This window comes from Pseudonaja textilis, chromosome 2 (assembly GCF_049901715.1).
Source record: "Pseudonaja textilis isolate UNSWEBS1 chromosome 2, rPseTex1.2, whole genome shotgun sequence".
Taxonomy (NCBI): domain Eukaryota; kingdom Metazoa; phylum Chordata; class Lepidosauria; order Squamata; family Elapidae; genus Pseudonaja; species Pseudonaja textilis.
In genome coordinates this window covers 2,704,731-2,729,385 of record NC_141991.1, presented here as the reverse complement: position 1 = coordinate 2,729,385, position 24,655 = coordinate 2,704,731, and the positions used below count along the sequence as shown (strand labels likewise).

The following is a 24,655-nucleotide window of genomic DNA, read 5'->3' as shown; positions in this document are numbered from 1 at the left end:
CTGTGACTTCCAGACACTGCCCTCTTTTTCTGAATGAAAAAATAATCTCCTTTGACTTTTCATGAAATGTGTCTTTGAGTTCCACATACTCCACATTTTCCAGCTAAAAATCTCTTCTTAATTTTCTCTCCTTTGTCTCTCACCTACTGGGTAAGGAGAAGAATTGTGTGGTTTCTGGAGGAAATGGAAAATATTTTGATTTCTAGCGTGATTTCATTTCCTTTTCAAAGTTGCTTGTTATTCCCAGTTGTCCAGAGTGCTCTTATTGGCATCCTCTTTTTCTGTAAGATTCAAGTAAAAGTATAACTTTAATTATTTATAAAATGATTACATAAGATGTCATAAAAGGAAAAAAAGAATACATTACAGCTAAAAAACATGCCACAGTGCTAGAACAGCCTCTTATATTAGTTATGATTCATTTGTCACACTGAAGATTACTGAGATCCAAGTTCACGTAGCCATTCAATCATGAAATTCTCTTTTTGAGTTTTTTGAATTACAAATTCTTAGTATGGCAATTATTGGGTAGAATCTCTGCAATTAAGATGAATGTAACATAGAACACAGAATAAGGGAGCCGGAAGGGACCTTGAAAGTCTTCTGGTCCAACACCCCACACACACACACACACTAAAGCAGGAGACCCTATATCATTTCAGGCAAGTGGCTGTTGAGTCTCTTTTTGAAAACCTCCAGTGATGGAGGACACACAACCTTTGAAGGCATGCTGTTACTTTTGTTGATTTCTCTAATCCAGGGGTGTCAAACTCGTGTTGTCATGGTGTCATCATGTGATGTACCGTGACTTTTTCCCCTCTGTTAAACCAGGCGTGGGCATGGCCAGCATGTGACGCATCCGGCCCGTGGGCCACACCATGCAGCCCGTTCCAGGCAGCGGGGATTGGAACGGGTCAAAAATGGGGCATGCAGAGGCTGAAAATGGGATGCGGAGGCCAAAAATTAAGCCGAAGAGTGGGAGCCAGTGGGTGGGCAGGCCTTCGGCAACATTTGCTGTATAAGACACAGACATTTCCACCCATTCTTTGGCGGGGAATGCATTTTATACACCAAAAAATATGGTAAATTATTGCAAGATGCTAAGGAAAGAGGAGATTGGGTTTATCAGATTTGAAATTGTACTTAGATGCTTGTTGCTTTGTCTGGCAAGAAGAGTGGGCAACTCTCCAAATTAAGAGGTTACTTGAGCTAGAGGGCCATGAATTAAGATTTTGATGGCACAACTACTTATGGTATGACATGGTTAGGGAATGATATAAAGGCAGTGGATTTTGGAAATATAAAGAAGAGTTTTTTATCATTTATGGTGCACATGTGACAAAGCAAAGAAATATTGGAGTAGGATAGGCATCTTAATACAGACTCTTAAAGTGATATAAAGATAAAACCAGATAGGTTTTTTTTTAGGATTAATGGATAAAGAACTTGAAAAAATGTAACACTGATTATGTATGTATGTATGTATGTATTGATGGCATCAAAATATTTATGCAAAGATGGAAGAATATTTACATTCCCATAGTGGATGAATGGCTGCAAAACCTGATGGAGTTAGCATAGTTAGCTAAATTGACTGCCTTGATTAAAGAAAAGAACACAATTAATTTAGTTTTTATATGGAAACTGCTTCTAGACTTTGTGCTTGAGGTGGAAAAAAAATGAAACCTTGATTTGTAGCTTTGCTTGATTAGATAGGTTTGTTGTTATAGAAATGGCTAGTATATAATATCATATAAAGGTTAAAAAAAAGTTGAGGTTTTATGTTAGCACCTTATTCTACTGCAACAAAAGGAGTCAGAAGGCAATGCTTTTCTTTTTCTTTTCCCCTTGACCCTACACTTTTCTCTTGTCCCCTTTCCCTTCCTTATTTTACCATTATTTTCATTTGATGAAATGAAGCCTAAGGTTCTGCAAGATTTGAAGCACCCGTTTGCCCATAGAAGTTATCAGCTCCAAGTAAGGGCAGAATATATTTTCCACAGCCACTCTGGTGATATCCCAATTCAAGTAGTCTTCACTTAGTGACTGTATTTGAGTATGGCATCTGTGTCACTAAGCAGCCTGATCGTGAAGCATGATGTCACATGACAGTGCCAACTTACATCTGTTCCTCTGCAGTTCTTAAGCAAACCCCTGTGGGCTGTTAAAGACAATTTCACATGACCGCACTTGCAACTTCCTGCCCGCATCCCCACTGATTTTTGCTTTACAGATGCTAGCTGGGAAGGTCACAAGTGAGAATCAAGAGTGTGGGATGCAACCATCATCAAAGTGCAGTGGTTGGCAACACATGAATTGGCGCAACTCCTTTTCCTGCACCTTCATAACCATAGGAACACAAATGAACCACAAATTTGTGGACCAGGTGTTGTTGTTAGTTGCAGAGTCTTGTCCGACCCATCGCGACCCCATGGACAACGTTCCTCCAGGCCTTCGTGTCCTCTACCAACCGCCGTAGTGCATTTAAGCTCACGCCTACTGTTTCAGTGACTCTATTGCAACTTTGAAATCTCATGAAACAAATGGCAAGCAAGGACTAGATATACAATTGAACATCCCAAAACATTGTCAATTGCTATTTTTTTAGTTTAACCTGGTTAATTCATGGAATGGGGGCACCAATAAAACAGTTACTACCAACCTGCCTTCAACCGAGGACCTGTATACTGCACAAGTCAAAAAGAGGGCTATGAAAATATTTATATAAACTGTTTCAACTTCTACCCTCAAAACAATGCTATAGAGCAGGGGTCCCCAACCACCGGTCCGTGGACTGGTACCGGGCCGTGGAACATTTCCTACCGGGCCGCCGGTTTGCTGGGTGCCGCCATCTTGTTTGACGAGAAAGTGCTTCCGGGTGAGCTTTTCCAGTTGGAAAGCAGCGTTTGGGTCCTGAAGGAATCCTCGCGCCTTAGTTTCATCGAAGGGGGGGGGCTTTGAACGAAACTAAGGCGCGAGGATTCTTTCAGCACCCAAGGCAAGGCGAGCCGAGCAGCTGTCCCGAAGCGAAGCCCATCGACAAAGGTACAAAGGAGGAGTTGAAGGTGGCGGGGAGAAGCGGGGGACGGCTGGCTGGCCGGTCACTCGGCTCGCCTTGCCTTGTCATGCGTGGTGATGCCGGTACCGGGCCGCGGATCATTTTGTGATGCCGGTACCGGGCCGTGGCACAAAAAAGGTTGGGGGCCACTGCTATAGAGCACTGCATACCAGAACAATTAGACACAAGGGCAGCTTTTTCCCAAATGCCATCACTCTGCTTTAACAAATAATTCCCTCAATACTGTCCAACTATTTACAAAGCCTGCACTACTATTACTATTAATCTTCTCATCACTCCTTATGACCCATCCCCTCCCACTTGTGACTGTATGACTGTAACTTTTTCGCTTGTATCCTTACTATTTATATTGACTGTTTCCTAGTATGATTTGATTGCTTATTGTACCCTATGACTATCATTAAGTGTCGTACCTGATGATTCTCGACTCTTGACGAATGTATCTTTTCTTTTATGTACACTGAGAGCATCTGCACCAAGACAAATTCCTTGTGTGTCCAATCACACTTGACCAATGAAGAATTCTATTCAATAGGAAATAGTGTGCAAGACAGGGAAGTATAAAACAAAACAAACCCCCCACAAGTGACTATTGGCAGTCTGATATTGTTGAGGGAACTGCAGGTACATATAGAATAAGAGAATTAAAAGTGGCCTTGGTGATCTTCTAATCAGGCAGGAGAACTTATAGCATTCCGGATAAAATATTGTCCAATCTCTTCTTAACAACCTCCAGTGACAGAGCCCCCACAACCTCTGGAGGGAAGCCACTCCCAAAGGATCAACCTTCACTTGAAACACTTTTTAAATCCTCCCACCAGCAGAAAATTGCAGCCACCCTTTTAACAGTGTGCAACACCAGAGGACTTAAATTTGGGGAGGGAAGGAACCTGCAGCAGGAGCAGGAACCGCTGATATGCTTCAGCCTAGTTGCTTCTCTGCTTCCACATCAAGGAGGAAGCCAAGCAGCCTTACTTGCTCCCAGACTCTCCTCCCACCTGCCCTCAACTCACCTTCCAGCTGCTGCTTTGACCCAGGGAAGAGCACAGGATCCACTCTGCACACCCCCTTTTTGCCCACTGAGTGATCTGGAAGAGGAAGTTGCTGTGCTTCTCCTTGCCTCCCATCCTTTCTAGAAATATAGTACTTGATGGTTTTAACCCCTTAAAGCTCAACCATGGATGCTTCTACTGTTTTGACGGTTCTAGTCACTGATGCTGCCTATCTGACCGCCATCTTCCATTAAGAGACAAAAGAACACTTTTATATGTGGCTATATGCATACTTTGTATTTATTTATTTTATCATGTTTATGTATTTTATCATGTTTATCATGTTTATTTATTTTATCATTTTTATATATATTAGAGGTGGTGGCTCTTTGAGAACTGTATGCAATGAAATTTCATTTTAATGTATGCTGATTAGTGTACCTTCAAAGTGACAATAAAGTTATTCTAAGTCTAAGTCCTGTCCCTACCTAAAGCGTTTGGAAGATGTTTTTACTGGTTAAATGCTATCAAGTCATTTTCAACTCCTGGAAACCTACCTTTGCAACTAATTTATGTAAAATAGTGAAATGTGATGCTACTTAGCTTGTGAAATTAGCTATGTGCTGAGCCCTAAAGGTTTATGAAGGTCTTACAGAATTACATAAATAGAGGTGGGAGAGACCAATTCTCCAAGCAGGAGATCCTGGCCTATACTGTTCCAGACAAATGGCTGTCAAATCTCCTCTTAAAAATCCTCCAATGATGGACCACCCTTTGGAGGAAAGCCATAAAAGCTGTCAGGTAATCCTTACTCCTTCTCTGTTAGACTGGATATATCCTGCGATCATTCCTCCTTTGTTTTAGCCTCCAGTCCCGTTAATATTGTTGTTGATTTTCTCTGCACTCTTTCTAGAGTTGATTTTTTTCAACTTCAGCTGCTGTGCAAGGCACAGCTGCAGTTAAAAAAGCAGGAAAAAAGGGCTTTTTGAAAGGCTGCTTCTCTGCACGCAGCATGCTGCTGATGATTTACGGGCGCACGCCCAGCAGAGTGCAGGGAAGCACATCATATATCACCGAACCTCTTAAATGACCGGACTGGTAGTTAACCCTGTGGGATCCCATCCCTGCACAGGATCCCAGGACACGGCAACTGTCATAAATATGAACCAGCTGCCAGTGTAAATCACATGACCATGGGGCTATTGCAATGGTCCCAAGTGTAAAAAATGGCCACAAGTCACTTTTTCCAACGCCAATGTCCCTTGAGAAATGTCACTAAATGAACCGTTGTAAGTTTAGGATTACCTGTATATCAGAGAACCCCCTTCCTCTCTTTGGAAAGCTGTTTGTAAACACAGTGGAAAGCTTCTTTTTCTTTTTAAGGGTAGATTGTGCAGCCCATAAAAAGGGCTAAAACTAAAATTGAAAACTTCCATGGGTGATGATGATCGGTTAGTGGGGAGAGAAACGGATGCAGCAGTCAGCAGAAAGGGAATCCGGGCAGGTGAGAGACTGAGGCAGATTCAGGGGGTGCATCTCCAAACAAGCCCACCTGGACAGGGCTGCCCATTGGCTAAGCCCACCTGGAGGCCTTTTTCAGGTCTCCAGTCACCCGCCATTCAGATGCCAGGGGTTCCTCCAGCCACGATCTCTCTGAATCCAGATCCTCTTCCTCCCCTCCTGGGAGGCGGATCCTCCCCGGCAGCCACAGGGGAACGTGGGAACGGTGGTGCCCAACACCAGGCGGCCTCACCCTGGGAGCCGGGCTGCACCAAATGTTGGGCTGCGGGGAAGGAGTGGGGGTCTCGGAGGAAGGTTTTTAAGGGGATCGGAGAGCCGTTCGCAGAATCAGCAACCGAGGAGGAGAAGCGGCGGCGCAGCGGTTCTCACGGAGCAGAAAACCTTGCGAGGAAAGGCGGGGACTCGGAAGCGGAGGGGACGCAACTGGGGAAACCCCACCTCACTCTCCTTCCCTTCCCCCCAGGAATCCCTCCTCCCCTCCCTCACCTGGGGATTCCCCCTCCTCTTCCTTCCCCCTCCTGGTCTCCTCCCCCTCTGGCAGCGGCGTTGCCCACCTGGCGCTCTCCCCGAGAGGGGATCCCCGCAGGCCTGGCTTAAGAGACGTCGGGAGACCAGAAAGAAGGGAAGGAAGCTGGATTCCTTTCCTGCCTCCTCTCTAGGCGCCAAAGAAAAGCTCTGCGTTTAACTCCTTCGCTGAAGCAACCAAGGAGAAGGGACGAGTGGGGCGCTGTCGAGCAATGCCAAAGCCCTCCAACCGGGGACCGCAAAAGACCCTCAACCCACCCCACTCCTCGCACTGGAAGGCCAAAACCCCAAAACCAAGGACCGAGATTATATGTATACACACACACACACATATATGTATGGCATTCAGCTTTGTTCCGGTATTTTCCCAAGTCATTGTAGTTGTGCTTTTAAAGTTGTAGCAACGTTCCCTCAGAATCTCATCTGCCATCATCAGGCTTCTGTATAGGAAGAAGCCTGATAATGGCAGATGAGATTATGCCGAAATGTTGCTACAACTTTAAAAGCACAACTACAATGACGTGGGAAAATACCCGAACAAAGCTGAATGCCGTACATGTAAGTACCCGTGAAAACTTAAGAAATATCTCTATATGTATCTATTTTTGCATGTGCTAATCTTCACCTCTAAATGCAAATTACGAATTCATCACTATTGAAGATGGGCAAGGAAGACCTGTAGATGTGTTTGGATTACGACACCCACCATCCTTCACCCTGGCATTAGATGTTGGGATTTGCTCAATACAAACATAACATCTCACCTTATATGGTATGTCAAGAGGAGTCTGGTTGGCATCTCTTCTGGCTAACAAATTGCATTTAAATGCATCATTCACTCTTACTCTGCCAAAGGGCTATTCGATGCCATCCAGTTTTGGGCTCCCATAGACTCACACCTCTCTCCTTCCTACCCCGCCAAAATATGGAAAATTGCTCACTCTGAGTAGATGATCCATTTCCGGCCTTTCTTCCCCTGTTCTAAAATGGAGGGGAGTGAGTGATAAGGAAAAAAAAACAGAGATATAAATTAGGAGATACAGGAAGCGTATCCAGGGTTAGCCATACAGGACTCAAGTGCCTATACACAAATGCTCAAAGGAATGGAGAAGGGAGCAATGTGAGTTGCATGGCTTATGGTGTAGGAAAGGGCCCTGATTCCCTTCATTAGCTGCAGCTGGGAACACTATTTAAAAAGGGAAGCTGTGCACAGCAAGTTGTTGGGAGCAAATCATGAATTATCTGGTATCGTGGAGGCTTATCTGTGTTCTTGGCGTCTTCCCAACTGTGTGTGTTTTGCTGTGCTTTTAAGTCTGCAATTCCTTCTCCTGCCCTGTCAGATTAATTACTGCAGCGTGGTTTGTGTGGATTTTTAGTTACAGTTTATATGTGCTTTGTTTTCGGACGGAATTTCCTCCACTTAAAGGCTGTTCCTGGGAGAGTTTTTCTCCAGCCAAAGGTAACCTGGACATTGGGGGCAAAGTTGGAGATAATAAAGAGACTCTTCTTGCTTATTTGACTGTGTTGCCTTTGTGCCATGCCCTGGGTCCTCACACTTCTGTATGCCAGGGCTTCCTTTGAAGGGAAGGGTGCACAAGGGGTGCTAGGTAGGCAAGGATGCTGCAAGAAGGGGAGAGGAGCTGGAGAAAGGGCACAATCAGGATAAAGGGGGGAGAATCCCCAGATGTGGGAAGGGAAGGAGAGACTTCTTGGGGTGAGGAGAGACATGTTTTTCCACAGCTGCCCCCATCTCCTTCTGAGTCCTCATCTTTACTTGCAAGGTTTTCTGCTCTCTGGAAACCGCCGGCCTTTATATAGCCGTGTAACTTGGAGAAAAGTGGAAAATTACCAATAAAGGAGAATATTTGTAGCTCAAGTTTGAAATGAGGGGTCCTTGGTGCTCTCTGAGCTTGCTGGCTTTTTTTTTTGCAGACGATTCATTACCCAAACTAAGTGATATCAACAGTGCTAGTGAAAGCTGGAAAGGGGAGAATATAATGGAATAATTAGAGGAAGCAGGACTGGCTTGATAGAATGTAAGCAGCGATATTTTATTCCAACAACTCAAGTCTCTTTGGAGTTCAATCAACCTGCCTCTTGTGCACACCAGTCTCTCTTTCCCCAAATACTCTGCAGGCAGTTATTGGAGCTCCCAGGCCTGTCCCTTGACCTGAAATTCTTTTATCGTTCTACAAAATTACAGAACTCTCTTGATCTCTTTGTAATGACATTTGTAAACACAGTGGAAAGCTTCTTTTTCAGCATGGATCATTATACAACCCGTAAAAGAACTAAAATTGAAATTGAAAACATTCAAAGACAGGGCTGTTCCCTTACATGGGCAGCGAGACACAGGGATGCAGCAGTCACCAGAAAGGGAATTTGGGCAGGTAAGAGAGGCAGATTCAGGGGCTGCATCTCCAAGCAAGCCCACCTGGACAGGACTGCCCATTGGCCAAGCCCACCTGGATGCCTCTCAGGTCTCCCATCACCCTCGAGATGCCATTGGCCTTCTCCTAACACAGTTCAAGCCCTCAGAGGGGGCCCCTCCAGCCAGGAGTCCTCTGAACTCAGGTCTCCCTGAGTCCTCCCCACTTCTTCTCCTCCACATACTGGGAGGCTGATCCTCCCCAACAGCCACAGGGGAACGTGGGAACATTGGTGCCCAACTTTCCGGAAAACACAAGGAGACTTCATCTGGGCTGCACCAAGACGTTGGGCTGAGAGGAAAGAGAAGGGCTTGGAGGAAGGATTTTAAGAGGATTGGAGAGCCATTCGCAAGAGCAGCAACCAAGGAGGCCAAGCGACTGCATCGCTCATTTTTAATGCCAAGCTTTTCGGTAAGTCTACTGTCAAGGGCATCCCCATACATGCTCCCACATATTAAAAGTTCCTCGGTGTAGGATATTGGGAAAACAAAGCATGAACATTCAGATCAACATTTTGCACCCATAGCCCTCCAGTTTTAAAAAGGACCTTCATTTTGACCTGGCTCAACAACAGTAACTGTGAGAGGAATCCAGGACTCCTAGTAAACACCCACTGGGCTGCAGCTACAGAAAAAGCCAATGCAGTCCTAGTCTGCATCAGCAGAAGGATACGATAGTATCACACTGCATTATACTGCGCTGGTAAGACTACATCATCCAGTTTTGGTCACTGTTGAGACTCTATAAAGAGTGCAGAGAAGAGCAACAAAGATGATTAGGGATTGGAGAGTAAAACATAAGATGAACGATTACAGGAACTGGATATGTCTCTAGTGTCTATCTAACAGAAAGGAGGAATAGGAGTGACGTAATAGCAGTCTTTCAATATTTAAGGGACTGACACAGAAAAGAGTGGGTCGACATATTGTCCAAAGCAGGAAAAGAACAGACTTTTAAAAAAGGTTTCTAACCTATAATTAAGGAGACATTTCCTGCAAGTGGAACTAATTCATCAGTGGAATGGCTTTCCTCAGGGGTGGGATTTGAAAATCCACGGCAACTGGTTTACTGCCCAGTTGCTAGGTGGGCATGGCCACGGTGGGCATGGTCTACTGAAACTTCCTGTTTCCGGCTTCCAGTGGGCCTCCAGAGCTCGGGGGAGGTCGTTTTCCCTCTCCCAAGGGTCCAGAGATTTCCCCATGGCCTCTGGGAGGGCAAAAAGAGCCTCCTCCAGATTCTGGAGGCCCGTTTCTGGACTTCCGGAATGGCCATTTTTTTCCCCCTCCCCAAGCCTCCACACAGATCGTGCACTTACCTCCATCGAAAATGGGCTGCGTGGAGATTCCTGGGAGGGGAGGGGCAGAGTGAGTGGGGCCAGCCGGTCGATTGAATTACTGGTTCAGCGAACCAGATGTAACTTTAACATCAGGTTCGCATGAACCTTTCCTCCAGAAATTGTGGGTGCTCCATTTGTTCGTAATGGCCTAAGGTCCTCAGGGAGCCAGTGGGATTGGGAAAAGCCTGAGGGTATTCTGTGGGGAAGGCCTGTGGATGGAAGGAAAAGCCTGCTGGGACCCTGTAAGGGAGGAGAAGGCCTGGGAGAGGAGGAACCAAGGGTTGGGAATCAGAGCAATAGGTGTCTTGGGATGTTGGGAGGCCTAGCGATGCCTGGGGGAGCAAGCCTGGGCTTGAGCTAGCCCTGCAAGAGTTCCCCCCAACTCTGAGGTAGCCAGTGTCTTATTTAGGATTTCAATAATCAATATACAAAAAACACCATCCAAAAGCCGTTTTGAGAAATTCCACAAATTTTGTAAAAGGAAATATCCAGTAACCTCTGTTGACAAACACAAAAGTAGTTACCCTTTATCGAACTAATATTTTCCATTTTTTCCCTCCACCAAAAAATATAATCCTGAGAGATGCTGACTAAAACGAATCAAGACGCAATTCAGATTGTCAGTTTCTCACTTACACTTCCAATGGGAAATCAGAAATGAAATTCAAGCCTTCTCTAAACCTGCCAGCGTTTGCCTCATATGGATTACCTTGTGTGCAATAAAGGATGATTTCCGTCTGAAGTACCGTCCACAAACCGAACATCTGAAAGGTTTTTCCCCTGTATGCAAAACTACATGACTTATAAGGCTAGACCTACTACTGAAATCTTTCCCACAGTCCGGACATTCGTATGGTTTCTCTCCAGTGTGAGTCCTCTGGTGTATCACCAGGCTGGAATTCTGACTGAAATGTTTCCCACAGTCAGAACATTCAAAGGGTTTCTCTCCTGTGTGAGTCCTTTGGTGCGTCATCAGATTGGAATTCTGACTGAAACGTTTGCCACAATCAGGACATTCAAAGGGTTTCTCTCCTGTGTGAGTCCTTTGGTGTGTTGCCAGGTTAGAATTCTGACTGAAACTTCTGCCACAATCAAGACATTCAAAGGGTTTCTCTCCTGTGTGAGTCCTCTGATGGTTCACCAGGTCAGAATTCTGACTGAAACTTTTCCCACAATCAGGACATTCAAAGGGTTTTTCTCCTGTGTGAGTCCTCTGGTGTTTCACCAAGTTGGAATTCCAACTGAAACGTTTGCCGCAATCAGAACATTCAAAGGGTTTCTCTCCTGTGTGAGTCCTCTGGTGAATGACCAGGCTAGAATTCTGACTGAAACCTTTCCCACAATCAGGACATTCGAAGGGCTTCTCTCCTGTGTGAGTCCTCTGATGGATCACCAGGTGGGAATTTGCAATGAAACTTTTCCCACAATCAGGACAGTTATATGATTTCTTTCCTGTGTGCATCCTCTGGTGTACCACCAGGTGGGAATTTGCAATGAAACTTTTCCCACAATTGGACCATTCAAAGGGATTTCCCCTGATGTGAGTCCTCTGATGTATCACTAAGTTGCCATGCTTGCAAAAATATTTACTGCATTGGGAGCACTTTTAGCGCATCTCGCCTGTGTGGGCCCTTCCATGAACCACAAGGGAGCTGTTTTAACTAAAGCTTTTCCCACATTTGGATAATTTGTACGGCTTTCCTCCAGTGTGGCTCCTGTCATGCATAATCTATGATTTGCTATCTGTGATCTTCCCACAATAGGCACATCTATGGAGCTTTCCCACCACTTATATTCTTAAAGAGGTCAAAAATATGTGTGATCTCTGGTTGCATGGAGCTTTGATACTGTTTTCTTCCTCACGGGGCAAGGCCTGCCTTACTGTCTACTCCTTGTGACTAACCAATTGTCTTTTTCCTCTCCACCCACTTCTAGACATTTCCCTATTTTTCTGGATGAAAAATAATCTCCTTTGACCTTTTTGTATAATCTATTGTTGAGTTCTGCATAATCTACTTTTTTCAGGTTGAAATATCTTCTTGATTTTCTCTCTTTTGTCTCTCACCAGCTGGGTAAGGAGAAGAATTGTGTGCTTTTCCGAAGGCTCAATTTGCTTTCATTTTCAAAGTTGCTGGTTATTCTCAGTTGGTCCAGAGTGCTTTTATTGATATCCTCTTCACTGTAAGATTTAAATAAAAGTGTCACTTTAAAATTGTTTATTTATAAAATGATTGCAGAAGATGTGAAAACAAGTATACATTACAAGTAAAAAGCAAACATGCCAAAATGCTGAAATAGCTTCTAATGTTAATTATGATTCATTTGACACATTGAAGATTATAAGGGGTGGGATTCAAAAGTCCCAGCAACTGGTTCGCTGCCCAGTTGCTGGGTGGACATGGCTATGGTAGGCGTGGCCTACCGGAACTTCAGGGAGGGCCGTTTTTTGCCTTCCCAAGGGGCCAAAGGCTTCCCTCGGGCCTCTGGGAGGGCAAAAACGACCTCCCTCAGGCTCTAGAGGCCCTCTGGAAGCCAGAAACAGGCCCATGTTGTGACTTCTGGTACTTCCGGTAGGGGCATTTTTCACCTTCCCAAGGGTCCGGAGGCTTCCCTCGGGCTTCTGGGAGGCCCCCAGGCTCTAGAGGCCCGAGGGAAGCAGGAAACAGGCCTATTTCCAGACTTCCGCTACTTCCAGAAGGCCCGTTCCCCCCCTCCCAGAGCCTTCAGGCAGACTCTGCACTTACCTGCATTGAAAATGGGCTGTGTGGAAACCTCTGGAGGAGAAGGGAGGGGTGACTGTCAGTCAGTTCAAACACCAGTTCGGTGAACCAGAGGCAAATTTAACATCTGGTTCACCCAAACCAGTCCGAACCAGTAGACTCTCACGCCTGAAGATTACTGAGACCCAAGTTCAAATATTCATTCATGAAATACACTTGTTTGACTTGGGTCAATCACAAATTCTTCATACTGCAATTATTGGGATAATTCAGATAAATGTTTTACAAAACATGCTATTTCTCTCATACTTTAAATATTATAATTGAAACTCAATTTAAACTATGGCAGATGGACATCTCTAAGTTTTGATGTTAAAGGAAAAAACTAAGAATTAAATATAAATTATTGCAAGATGCTAAGGAAAGAGGTTGGGATTTATCAGTTTTGAAATTTCTTTGATGCTTGTTGTTTTCTGGAAAAAAGAGCAAATGACTCTTCAAAATAAGAAGTTACTTGAGCTTGACAGCCATGAATACAGATTTTGATGGCACAGCTATTTATAGTATGATAAGGTTAAAGCAAATGTTGATTTTAATAATCACTTTGTTAGACATACCATCTTAAGAGTTTGGAAGAAATATAAAGTTCTCTAGGATGATACCTCTTTGGCTGTCTGCTCGGAAACATTTTTAAAGAAAAGAAATGGTAGCAAGGCCAGACTGGCAGGCTTATGGTCAAATAATATTTTTTCAATTATCATGACATCCTGAAATCTAAACAGGAGTTGGAATCAGAAGGATGTTTGTCATTGGTTTATATATTTACAATCAAAAGAAAGATTTGAACTAGACAAAAAAGAGCTATGGATACGATTTTGTGAAAAATGAATTGGAAATGCTACTTGGTAGTATTGAACATATTGTTGCTAAGATTTATAAACTGTTATTGAACTTGCAGAATGACTATGTAAAGCATTGTATGACTCAGTGGGCAAAGAACTTTGAATGCAATATAATGCTTGAACAATGGAAGAATAGAACAGAGTTGGAAGGGATCTTGGTAGCAGGAAGCTATATACCAAATGGTTTTATGATGATGGTTGGTATCTAACATCAAAAACATTATCAAGAATATGTAGAGACACCTCAAATGTTGGAAATGTAAATAAGAGATTTTATCATTTATGGTGGACATGTGACCAAGAAATATTGTAGTATAATTCACATCTTAATACCAAAGCTTCTTAAAGAGAATATAAAGATAAAACCAGAAAGATTTATCTTAGGTTTAATGGATAAAGAACTTGAAATGAAACTTTGATATTATATATGTTGATGACATCAAGAATGCTACATGCACAAAAATGGAAGGATGAATGGCTGTAAAACCTGATGGAGTTAGCAGAGATGGATAAATTGACTGCCTTGGTTAAAAAAAAAGAACAGGATTAATTTTGTTTCTACATGGAAACTGCTTTTGGAATTTGTTCTTCAGATAGAAAAAAAAAAGAAAGTTTGATTTTGGGCTTTGTTGATTAGATAGGTTTGTTGTTATAGAAGTGCTAGTATTTATTATCTTAAGAAGTTGAGGTTTCATATTATTCTACTGCTCCAAAAGGAGTCAGAAATCAACGCTTTTCATTTTCCTTTCCCCTACACTTTTCTCTCTTCCCCTTTCGCTCCCGTTTTTCCAATATTTTAATTTTTTATTTACACTTCTGTATCCTCATTTTGATGAATTAATAAAATATTTGTGTAAAAACAAATTCTTAGCAGTCTAAAGGGTTATCATGAAATATAACTAGAAGTGCTGGGGTTAGATTATACAATTGTATATATGTATACAGAGCGAAGTACAAATACACACACCTACAAATATGTATATATGTAGAAAATCCATGTGTTTTCAGCCTGAAAGGTATCCCAAACTGGTTACAGTCAAATCTTCTGTGCTAACTTTAGAGATGTGGGAGCTTTAACTGATGAAATGATGCCTAAAGGCTCTGCAAGATTTGAAGCACCAGTTTTGCCATGGAAGTCCTCAGTTCCAAATAAGGGCAGAAAATATTGTCCACAACCACTCTGGTGACATCCTAATTCAAGTAGTCCTCACTCACTGACCACATTTGGGACCGGCATCTGTGTCACTAAGCAGCACGATCATGAAGCATGATGTCACATGACAGTGCCAATTTATAACTGTTCCTCTGCAATTGTTAAGCAAATCATTTTTGGTTGTTCAAGGCAAGGTCACATGACCGTGGTTTGCAACTTCCTGCTGACATCTCCACTGATTTTGCTTGTGCAAAGCTAGCTGGGAAGGTCACAAATGGGGATCCTGAGTGTGGGATGCTAAAACCATCATAAATGTGCACCGGTTGGCAGAACCCAAATTGGTGCAAGTCCTTTTTCCGCACCTTCATAACCACAGGAAGTGCTGACATATGGTCATTGAACGAGTGCTACAATGACCACAATTTTGTGGATCCGCTGTGTATGTGCCTTTACAGCGCCATAGTAACTCTGAGGGCCTAGGGAAGAAGTGGTAAGCGAGGACTACCTATACAACTGATCATCCCAAAGTGTCTCAATAATTATTTTTTAAAAAGTGCTGGCTTAAACAAAGTTGAACCTGGTTAATACATGGATGGGGTGCCAATAGGAAACACCATGCTTATTGGCAAGACATGGAAATAATAAAAGCAAACATTCCAGAAAAGACAGTGGCAGATCAATCCAATATTATTGCCAAAACAAACAAACAACCCCAGCAGGTCCATAATGGAACAACAGAATTGGAAGAGAACTTGGAGATCTTCTAGTCCAGTGGTTCTCAACCTTCCTAATGCCGTGACCCTTTAATACAGTTCCTCATGTTGTGGTGACCCCTCAACCATAAAATTATGGCTCGGATCCTAAAACCATCGAGAATATGTGTTTTCCGATGGTCTTAGGCGACCGCTGTGAAAGGGTCATTCGACCCCCCCAAAGGGGTCGCAACCCACAGATTGAGAATCACTGTTCTAGTCCAATCCCATGTCAGTCAGTACAGCCCATACCATTCTGGATAATTGCCTGTCCAGTTTCTTCTTCAAGGTTCCTCACAAACCTGACAACTTCGTTGTGCAAAAGGTAGAAGACATAATTAGAGGGTCAACTATACTGGACTTAAAACTTATTGACAGTAGAAATGAAAGAGCAACAACCGCGACTGGGGGCTTGAAACTAAAACATATAAAGAACAGTTGTAGGAATTGGGTATGTCTAGTCTGGTGAAAAGAAGGATTAGGGGGTGACATGATAAGCACTGTTCCAATATTTGAGGTCCTGCCACAAAGAAGAGAGTTAACTTATTCTTCAAAGTACCAGAAGGCAAGACAAGAAGTAATGGATAAACCAATGAAAAGAGAGAAGCATCCTAGAAACAAGAACAAATTTCCTGATAATAATTGAACAGTGGAACAGTTTGCCTTCCCAGGTTGTGGGTGCTCCACTACTAGAGACTTTGAAGAAGATACTGGACAGCCACTTGTCTCATGTTTGAGCAGGCTGTTGGACCGGATGACATCCAAGGTCACACCCAATTGTGCTTTTCTATATTCTATTCTATATGCTAGTGGCTTCTCCGCTTCCACGCTGGAGAGGAAACCAAACAGCCTTTCTTGCTCACAGCTTCTCCTCCAACCTGTCCTCAACTCACCCTCCAGCTGCTGCTTTGACCCTGGGAAGAGCACAAAAGCTACTCGGCGCATCACCTTCCTCCCATGAGTGATCCGGTAGATCCTGCGCTTCTCCTCCCCTCCCCTCCTTTCTAGCAATGCAGTACTTGATGTTTTAACTCCTTAAAGCTCAGCCCCAGATACCTCTACTCTACTATTGACGGCTTTCTAGGCACCGATGTTGCCCATCTGACCGCCATCTCCCGATAGGAGGCGGTAAAACAGGCTTGTCCTGTCTCTACCTATTAAGGTGTTTTGCAAGACATTTTCACTGATTACATGCCCCTGAGTCATTTTCGACTCCGAGCAACCGATCTTTGCAATCTTTGCAACCGATTCAAGTGAAATAGAGAAATGTGACACTATTTAACTTGTGAAAATTAGCTACATGCTGAGCCCTAAATAGTCATGAAGTGGTTACAGAATTACAGAATAAGAGTTGGAGGAAGGGACCAATTCTCCAGGCAGGGGACCCTATGCTATTCCGGATAAATGGCTGTCCAGTTTCCTCTTAAAAACCTCTGCTGAACTTCTGGGAGCAAGGCATTCCACTGATTAATTGTTCTTACTGACAGGAAGTTTCTCTTTAATTCTAGGTTGGGTCCCTTTCTAATAAGTCTCTCTCTGTTCTTTCTTGTCCTGCTTTCAGGAGCTTTGAAGAATAGGATAACACACACACGCACCCCTTTTTTTTCTTCCTAGGTAAGCCCAGCTCAATTGTGGTTGTATGTGAAGGATCACCTGTAGTATCTTTTTATCTTCATTCTCGCAGAACCTAAAGAATTGCTCTGAGCAACCTTCCCAATTTCCAGAGGAATTAGATTTCCACCTTGAGTACTACCGGGTCTATGGGCGTGGCTTGGTGGACATGGTGTGGCATGGTTTGGTGGGCGTGGCAGGGGAAGGATATTGTAAAATCTCCATTCCCACCCCACTCCAGGTAAAGAGTACTGCAAAACCTCCATTCCCACCTCACCCCACCCCACTATCCTGCTTTCCAGCTCCATTCTCCTGTGCAGGGCAACAAAAGAAGATCCCGCCAATTATCTAGGACTCGGGAGCAGAGATGGGGGCGGGGCCAGTCAGAGGTGGTATTCCAAATTACTCAAAATTCCTGCTACCAGTTTTCCAGAACTGGGCAGAACCTGCTGAATACCACGTCTGAGCCTGTAGTTCCAGGGCTGCTAACCAACTGGTTGAATTACTGGTTGGATCTTTATAGATTTAAGTGATGATGCTGGGGTTGTGCGATGTATTGAGCTCTGTCTCTTTGGCTATTCTAATGGGAGTGGATTAATCCTATTATGTCCTAAAAGGTCATGTCCTGTTCTTAGATGTCACAAAGGTGCTTTTTCAGAAGGGCAACTGGACTTCCTTGTTTTGTTTTTGTTTTTCTTTTGAAGATGTTTCCCTTCTCATCCAAGAAGCTTCTTCAACTCTGACAGGATAGTGGGGAAATGAAATTCCTGTCAGAGCTGAAGAAGCTTCTTGGATGAGAAGTGAAATGTCTTCAAAAGAAAACAAACAAGAATGTCCAGTTGCCTCCTGAAAAAGCATCTTTGGGACAACCATGACCTGGATGACTGAGAATCTTTAGAGACTCCTGTTCTTGGAATTTGGATGGTGGAGAATATAAATTTTAATCCCATTGCGGGAGTTGAAGGTCTTTTATTTGTGAATAGGCTGGCCCAATCTTTCTTAACACAAAATATCTTCTGGAGGCTATTAAGAAAGACCAAGTCTGCTTTCTTTCTTTAAAAGCATGTTTCTCCATTTCTCCTTTGGGGAAATATAATATTTTGATATTACCCAAAATATTTCATTCTTCCGGGGGTGGGTGGGGGAGAAGAGTTTTCCCACAATCCCAAAACGTTATGACTGATCTCCTGTGGCTCCCAAGGATTTAGGACATGGCAGCACCATCAGGGCAGACACTCCAAGGGAGCCAGCTTCATTCCTGCTGGCCAGGGCTGCATCCAAGAGCACCCACAGTGCCAATTCATTCCTGAAGGAGGAAATTTGATATTTGCTAAATGCCATGTAAATCTGCCTGCACAGAAGTCTCCATTAGGTCACAGAGAGAGAACAATATTTAACAGATAATCAGAGTTGGAAGGGACCTTGTAAGTCATCTAGTCCAACCCCCTGCCCAAATGGGAGACCCTACACCATTTCTGACAAATGCCAGTCCAATCTCTTCTTGAAAGTCTCAAGTGATGGTGCTCCCACAACTTCCGAGGGCAACTTCTGTTCCATTGGTTGGTTGTTCTCACTGTCAGAAAGTTTCTCCTTATTTCCAGGTTAAATCTCTCCTTGTTCAGTTTCCATCCATTATTTCAGTGCACCCACAATCCCTTAATGCAGTTTGCACAGTGTTAAAGGTAGCAAAACAGAGCAGTTTTCTCCCTCTCCCATGTGACAGTGATTAGAAGCAGCCGCCATTTTGACCCTAAGGCAGCTGGGACAAAATGGCAGCCGTTTCCACAAGTCCACCACATGGCCCAGGGATGAATCCCGAGCATACTGAAAATAACGGCTGCTTCCAGGATACCGTCATGTGGCCCTGGGATGCCTATCCTGGCCTGCTTCACCAGCTTGAGGTTCAGAGATCTTCAAAGGGTATGGAGGAGGAGGCTGTGAGGCCTGGTGGGGTGGGAGTCAGGCCTGTGGGGATGCGGCAGGGGAGGAAAAGGCCTGTGGGGACCCTGGGGAGGAGGGAAATGGCTATAGGGATCCTGTGGAGAGGGAAAGGCTTGATAACAACAACAAAAATGATAGTACACCGTTATCAAATTAATATTTTCCATTTTTTCTCTCCAATCACAGGTCTACTTTTGAGATATCTTTCAGTAAAATGAATCAGGCTGCAACTTAAACAGTCAATTTCTCAGCTACACTTCCAACGACAGATCAAAAATGAAATTTAAGCCTTCTCTAAACTTATCACCTTTGCCTAATGTGGATTTCCTTGACTTTCTCTCCTATGTGTAAACCTAAACCTATATAGCGTTCTTGAGAAGAAGGCGATGGGTGCTTCTCTCCCGTCTGGCAGCGTGTGGCTGAGGATGGCTCCGACACCAAAGGGTGAAGCGTCGCAGGTCACGGTCAATGGTAAGGTCTTGCTGTATTGCATGAGGACTGCGTCTGATGTTAGTAGGTCTTTTATTTGTTTGAAAGCGTTTTCTTCCCACTTCCCCCAGGCCCAGGTGGCTGTTTTGTCCAGCAGCCTATGAAGGGGTTCCGCTGTGGTCGCCTTCTGGGGCAGGAAAACATTATAAAAATTAATAAGTCCAAGAAAAGCCTGCAATTCCGTTTTATTTCGCAGTCTAGGGGCTTCTTTGAGGGCTTTAACCTTTTTTTCCGTGGGGTGGATTCCGTTTTTGTCTAGAAGGTACCCCAGGAACTCAACTTTCTCTGTGCAAAGTTGACATTTTTCTTTTTTCACTTTTAGCCCGATGTCTTTGAATTTCTGTAAGACCTCCCTTAGGCGGCTCTCCAATTGGGTTTTATTTGTAGCTGACACTAGCACATCGTCGAAGTAGGGCACCACCCCTTTTATCCCTTGTAATAGTCTCTCCATCAGGCTCTGGAATACCCCTAGTGCCACGCTGACTCCGAATTGGAGTCTTTTGCATAAGAATGCCCCCCGGTGGGTTACGATGGTTTGCGCCTCTGCTGTCTCAGCATTGACTGGCAGCTGCTGGTATGCCTGCGCCAGATCGAGTTTCGCAAAGACTTTGCCTCTCTCCAGTGAGTGCAGAAGGTGCTGTACCACTGGGACGGGGTAAGCACTCTGCTGCAGGGCATGGTTGAGGGTGGCCTTGTAGTCACCACAGATCCTCACTGATCCATCTGGCTTGATCTGGGTGACTATAGGGGCTTGGGTATGGTCTATCGGCTCTAAGACCCCTTGCGCAATGAGCATGTCCAATTGCTCATCGATTTTGGGCTTGAGCACGAATGGCACTCGCCATGGCTTAAGGTGGATTGGGGCAATGTTCGGGTTTAGGTTGAAAGATATTGGGGACCCCCGGTACTTGCCTAGGTTGCCGTTGAAGACCTCCTGGAAGTCCCTCACGAGCGTTTCTTCCAGTCCGCCTTGGCGACATGGTTGATGCCCGTCACCTCAATCCCCAATGGCGTGAACCACTGTAGTCCCAGCAGGCTTGGGCGGTCTTTATCCACAATGGTGAGTGGAAGCACCTCTGCATGCCCCTTGAATGTTATTTTAAAATGTCCAATCCCGACCACGGGAATGCGGTTTCCCTGATAGTCCTTCAGGGTCAGCTTCTGGTTTTCTAGTTCGCACCTGTGGATGGTAGGCACCAGGCGCTTGATTGTACACCAGGAGACCATGGAGAGGTAGGATCCGGAATCTACCTCCATCTCACATGGCTGGTCCTCGATGCCTACCTCCACATGCATTTTCCGGGCGTTGAGGGTAGTTGAGTGCCCGATGATGACCGTCTAATGGGTCTCTTCTTTGCGCCAGGCCTCGCTGAACTGCTTGTTCCTCCCGTCCCAGCTCCACCGGCTCTCGGCGTGTCGGTCTCTGGTCCTGGGGGGGCTGCCGTCTCATCGCCGGGGCTGCCATCTCGTTGCCAGGGCTGCCGTCTCATCGCCGTGGGCTGTGATTCCTCTTATTCCGGCACACCTTGGCGATGTGCCCCCGTTTGTCACAGTGCCGACAGATGGCGTCAAGGAATCAGCACTCTGAGCGGGGATGGTCGCCTCTACACCTAGCGCACTGGAACCCCAACTTACGGCCTCGCCGTTCCCACCGGTCTTGTTCCGCCTGCGGTTGGTGGATCTCCTCCTCCTTGTCCTCGGTCTCGGAGAAGGAGTCGAGGTCCCCGTGGTGTATGGTGTGGTGGCCTTGTGGCTGGCCTCCGGATGTCCTTCTGGGGTTGATGCCGTTTCCACAGTTGTGGATTGGTCTGCTGTGTTCATCTGCTGCATCCAGGCCGCAACTGCTTGGTGGCTTCAGCTGCAGTTGCTTCGGTGATGGCCTTGGTGACTGAGATGTCCGCCCTTGCCATCAGCCGGCTCTGGAGGATGGGGTCCCTGAGCCTGAGGACCACACGGTCTCACAAAGCCTCGTCCATGTCGGTGAACCCGCACCTGCCCCCGAGGTTCCTAAGTGTGGCCACGAAGTCACTGATGCTCTTGCCCTCTTTCTGGACCCTCCGATAGAACTCGTGCAGTCTGATGAGGTTGGGCACAGCAGGGGCGTAGTGGCTTTGCAGTAGCCGGTTGAGGTCGGGCCAGTCCATCTCTTTCACGTCTGCAGGCTTGTCTAGAACTTTGGCCACCTTGAACACTGCGGGCCCGCAGTGCGTCAGGAACACGGCCCTCTTCTTCTGTCCGTTGGCATCCTTTAAATTGCTGCTCTCGAGGAACATTAGGAATCGGTCATTGTATGATTCCCAGTCCTCAGCTGCCTGGTCGAAGGGTGCGGGTGGCAAGTTGCTGCTGGCATCTCGTCAGTCATTCAGGGTCGATTCGCCACGTGCTCAGTTGGTCTCTTGTCTCACAATCCCATCCTCGTCGCCAGTGTTAGATCGGGTAGATCGGTTCCAATCAGAGACGCGAGACCAGTGTACTTCAAGCTCTTTATTTCATTGTACAGACCTGTACAAGATCTTGGAGCCACGGCAGCCCTTCATATAGGGATTGCTCGCGGCTTGTCGGCCAATGACAGTACTCCCGCGATCGGCTCGGCCAATTGCAATCGATTCCAAGTAAGCTAATCACGGTTGTTGAGTAGGCCAATCAGAATGCAGTTCATGCGGACCAATCAGAATTTACCTTTTGGAGTATGTTAATACAGAACAGTTTCTCTCCTGTGTGAGTCCTTTGGTGTCTCACGAGGTGAGATTTTCTAATGAAACTTTTCTTACAATCAGGACATTCAAAGATTTTCTCTCCCATGTGAGTCCTCCGATGTATCACCAGATTACCTTGCTCAAAGCAGTAACCACATTGGGAACCCTTTCCTGTGTGGATCCTTCCATGCACCACAAGGGAGCTATTCTGACCATAGTTTTGCCAAATTCAGAGCATTTATACGGCTTTTCTCCTGTGTGGATCATCTCGTGATTTACAAGAAGCTATGATTTACAATCTGTGCTTTTCCCACAATAGGCGTATCTATGGAGCTTTTCCACTGATATTCTTGAGGAGGTCAAAAAAAATATGAGATCCCTTGTTTAGTAGTGCTTTGATTCAATCCCTTTTCTTCCTCACAGGGTGAGACCTGTATTACTGTCAGCCCTACATGACTTTCTAATTGACTTTTTCCTCCCCACTGGCTTCCAGATATTTCCCTCTTTTCTGAATGGAAAAACAATCTCCCTTGACTTTTTCATGTAATGTATCTTTGACTTCCGCATATTCTACTTTTTCCAGGTTGAAATTTCTTACTGATTTTCTTTCCTTTGTCTCTCAGCTGCTGGAGAAGGAGAAGAATTGTGTGGTTTTCTAAAGGAAATGTAAAATAGATGTGTTTCTGCCTCAGTTCATTTTCCTTTTCAGTGTTGCTTGTTATTCTCAGTTGTCTAGAGTTCTCTTATTGGCATCATCTTTGTCTGTAAGATTCAAACAAAAGTATAACTTTAATTGTTTATTAATTGGTTTAAAAACCAACGCATAAATTGTTTTGTTAAAAAAGGGGGGGGGTATATATTACAACAAAAAAGCAAACATGCCACAATGCTAGAATAATCTCTTACATTAATTATGATTCATTTGACACATGGAACACTACTGAGATCCAAGCATAAAATCCATTCAAACATAAAATGGCTTGTTGGCAAATACAGTCATGCGAAAAAGAAAGTGCACACTCTTTGAGTGCCCTTGATCAATTGATCATCAGCAAGTACCTCTATAAAAGCCAAAGTTGAAGGAGTTTGCTGGTCTCCAGCATTGTGGTGTTGTTGCTGCCCATTGAATGGGAAGGTTTACAAGGACATTTTCAAATAATTTAAAATTTATCCTAGAGCGAGGAAGATTATTTAGAAGTAGAAAACGTTCAAGACAATGTTCCCAAGGGTGGACATCCTAGCAAATTCACCCCAAGGTCAGACTATGCGGTGCTCAGAAAAATAGCAAAAAACCAAAGTGTTACATCTCAGACTCTACAGGCCTCAGTTAGCATGTTAAATTTTAAAGTTCATGACAAATACAATCAGAAAAAGACTAAAGAGGTAAGTTTCTTTTGGAAGAGTTGCCAGGAGAAAGCCTCCTCTCTAAAAAAACAGCAACAGGGCAGCACAACTAATATTTACAAAGTTGCATCTGAACAAATCACAATTCTTCTGGAATATTGTCCTTTGGACAGACAAGACCAAAATGGAGATTGTTTGGCCGTAATACACAGTGCTACGTTTGACAAAAATCTCATACGTATCATCCAGAGGTGCTATTCAGCAGGTTCTGACCAATTCTGGAGAACCGGTAGTAGAAATTTTGAGTAGTTTGGAGAACCGGCAAACACCACCTCTGACTGGCCCCGCCCCTATCTATTCTCCGCCTCCCAGTCCCAGTTGATTGGCTGGGTCTTCTTTTGTTGCCCTGCACAAGAGAATGGAGCTGGAAAGCAGGTTAGTGGCGTGGGGAGGGAATGGGAATTTTGCAGTATCTTTCTCCTGAAGTGGAATGGGAATGAAGATTTTACAGGTTTTACAGCACCAAGCCACGCCATGCCCACCAAGCCACACCCACAGAACCGGTAGTAAAAAAAATTTGAATCCCACCACTGAAACCGTCAAGCATGGTGAATGAGGGATGATGATTTGGGCTTATTTTGCAGCCACAAGACTTGAACACTTTGCAATAATTGAGTCGACCATGAACTCTTCTCTATACCAAAATATTCTAGAGTCAAATGTGAGGCCACCGGTCCAACAGCTAAAGCTTGGCCGACGTCAGGTTATGTAATAGGACAATGATCCCAAAGCACACCAGCAAATCTACAACAGAATTACAGAAAAAGAAAAGAATCAAGGTGTTGCAATGGCCTAGTGACCTCAACCTGATCGAAATGCTGGGGCAGGATCTCAGGAGAGATGTGCAAAAAATAAATGCCTCAATGAACTGAAGCAATGTTTTAAGAAGAGCGGGCCTCCACAATGATGTTAGGGACTAATAAAGTCATACAGAAAACAGTTACTTCAAGTTATTGCTGCTAAAGGTGGCTCTACAAGATATTTAATCACAAGATGTTATTTTTTTCCACATTTGGCTTCTCTATTTTGGCTTTCTTTTTATAAAATAAAAAAGATAGATTGTACAATTGTAGATATATGCATACAGAGAGAAATGTAAATACAA

General features: G+C 44.5%; 3 protein-coding genes across 7 annotated transcripts in view; all 3 read right to left on the bottom strand.

Annotated features, from left to right (window-relative positions):
- LOC148126548 (uncharacterized) overlaps positions 1-24,655 on the bottom strand; it is a 152,580-nt gene that overhangs the window by 19,715 nt on the left and 108,210 nt on the right. The window contains exon 1 of one of the 4 annotated variants that reach the window (XM_087928163.1): positions 16,303-16,365. The exons of 1 other annotated variant lie outside the window; for it this stretch is intronic. The gene's annotated coding sequence lies outside the window, so the exon portion shown is untranslated. Of the gene's footprint in view, positions 1-4,092; positions 4,163-6,146; positions 6,196-16,302; positions 16,366-24,655 lie in introns of those variants that run through there. 2 more of the 4 variants (XM_087928158.1, XM_087928159.1) reach the window with 2 other exon arrangements.
- LOC148126550 (uncharacterized) overlaps positions 1-24,655 on the bottom strand; it is a 165,296-nt gene that overhangs the window by 32,469 nt on the left and 108,172 nt on the right. The window lies entirely within an intron of this gene.
- LOC113451700 (uncharacterized) lies at positions 179-16,402 on the bottom strand. 2 transcript variants are annotated; one of them, XM_087928443.1, is made up of 3 exons: positions 16,303-16,402; positions 10,592-12,061; positions 179-281 (listed from the first exon to the last, which is right to left on the bottom strand). In XM_087928443.1, exons 2-3 carry the CDS (start codon positions 11,342-11,344, stop codon positions 225-227), a joined length of 810 nt encoding a protein of 269 aa, XP_087784569.1. In that variant the 5' UTR covers positions 11,345-12,061; positions 16,303-16,402; the 3' UTR covers positions 179-224. The 2 variants fall into 2 exon arrangements, with proteins under 2 accessions (XP_087784569.1, XP_026578883.2); XM_026723098.2 differs by lacking the exon at positions 179-281 and having other exon boundaries at positions 8,143-12,061.

Bases quoted from the DNA above. Each gene is read 5' to 3' on its own strand.
- LOC113451700 (XM_087928443.1), bottom strand. From the start codon at position 11,344: ATGCACACAGGAAAGAAATCATATAACTGTCCTGATTGTGGGAAAAGT. The intron at 282-10,591 runs GTAATCCATATG...TGAATCTTACAG, and splicing joins CATCCTTTATTGCACACAAG to AAAAAGAGGATGCCAATAAG.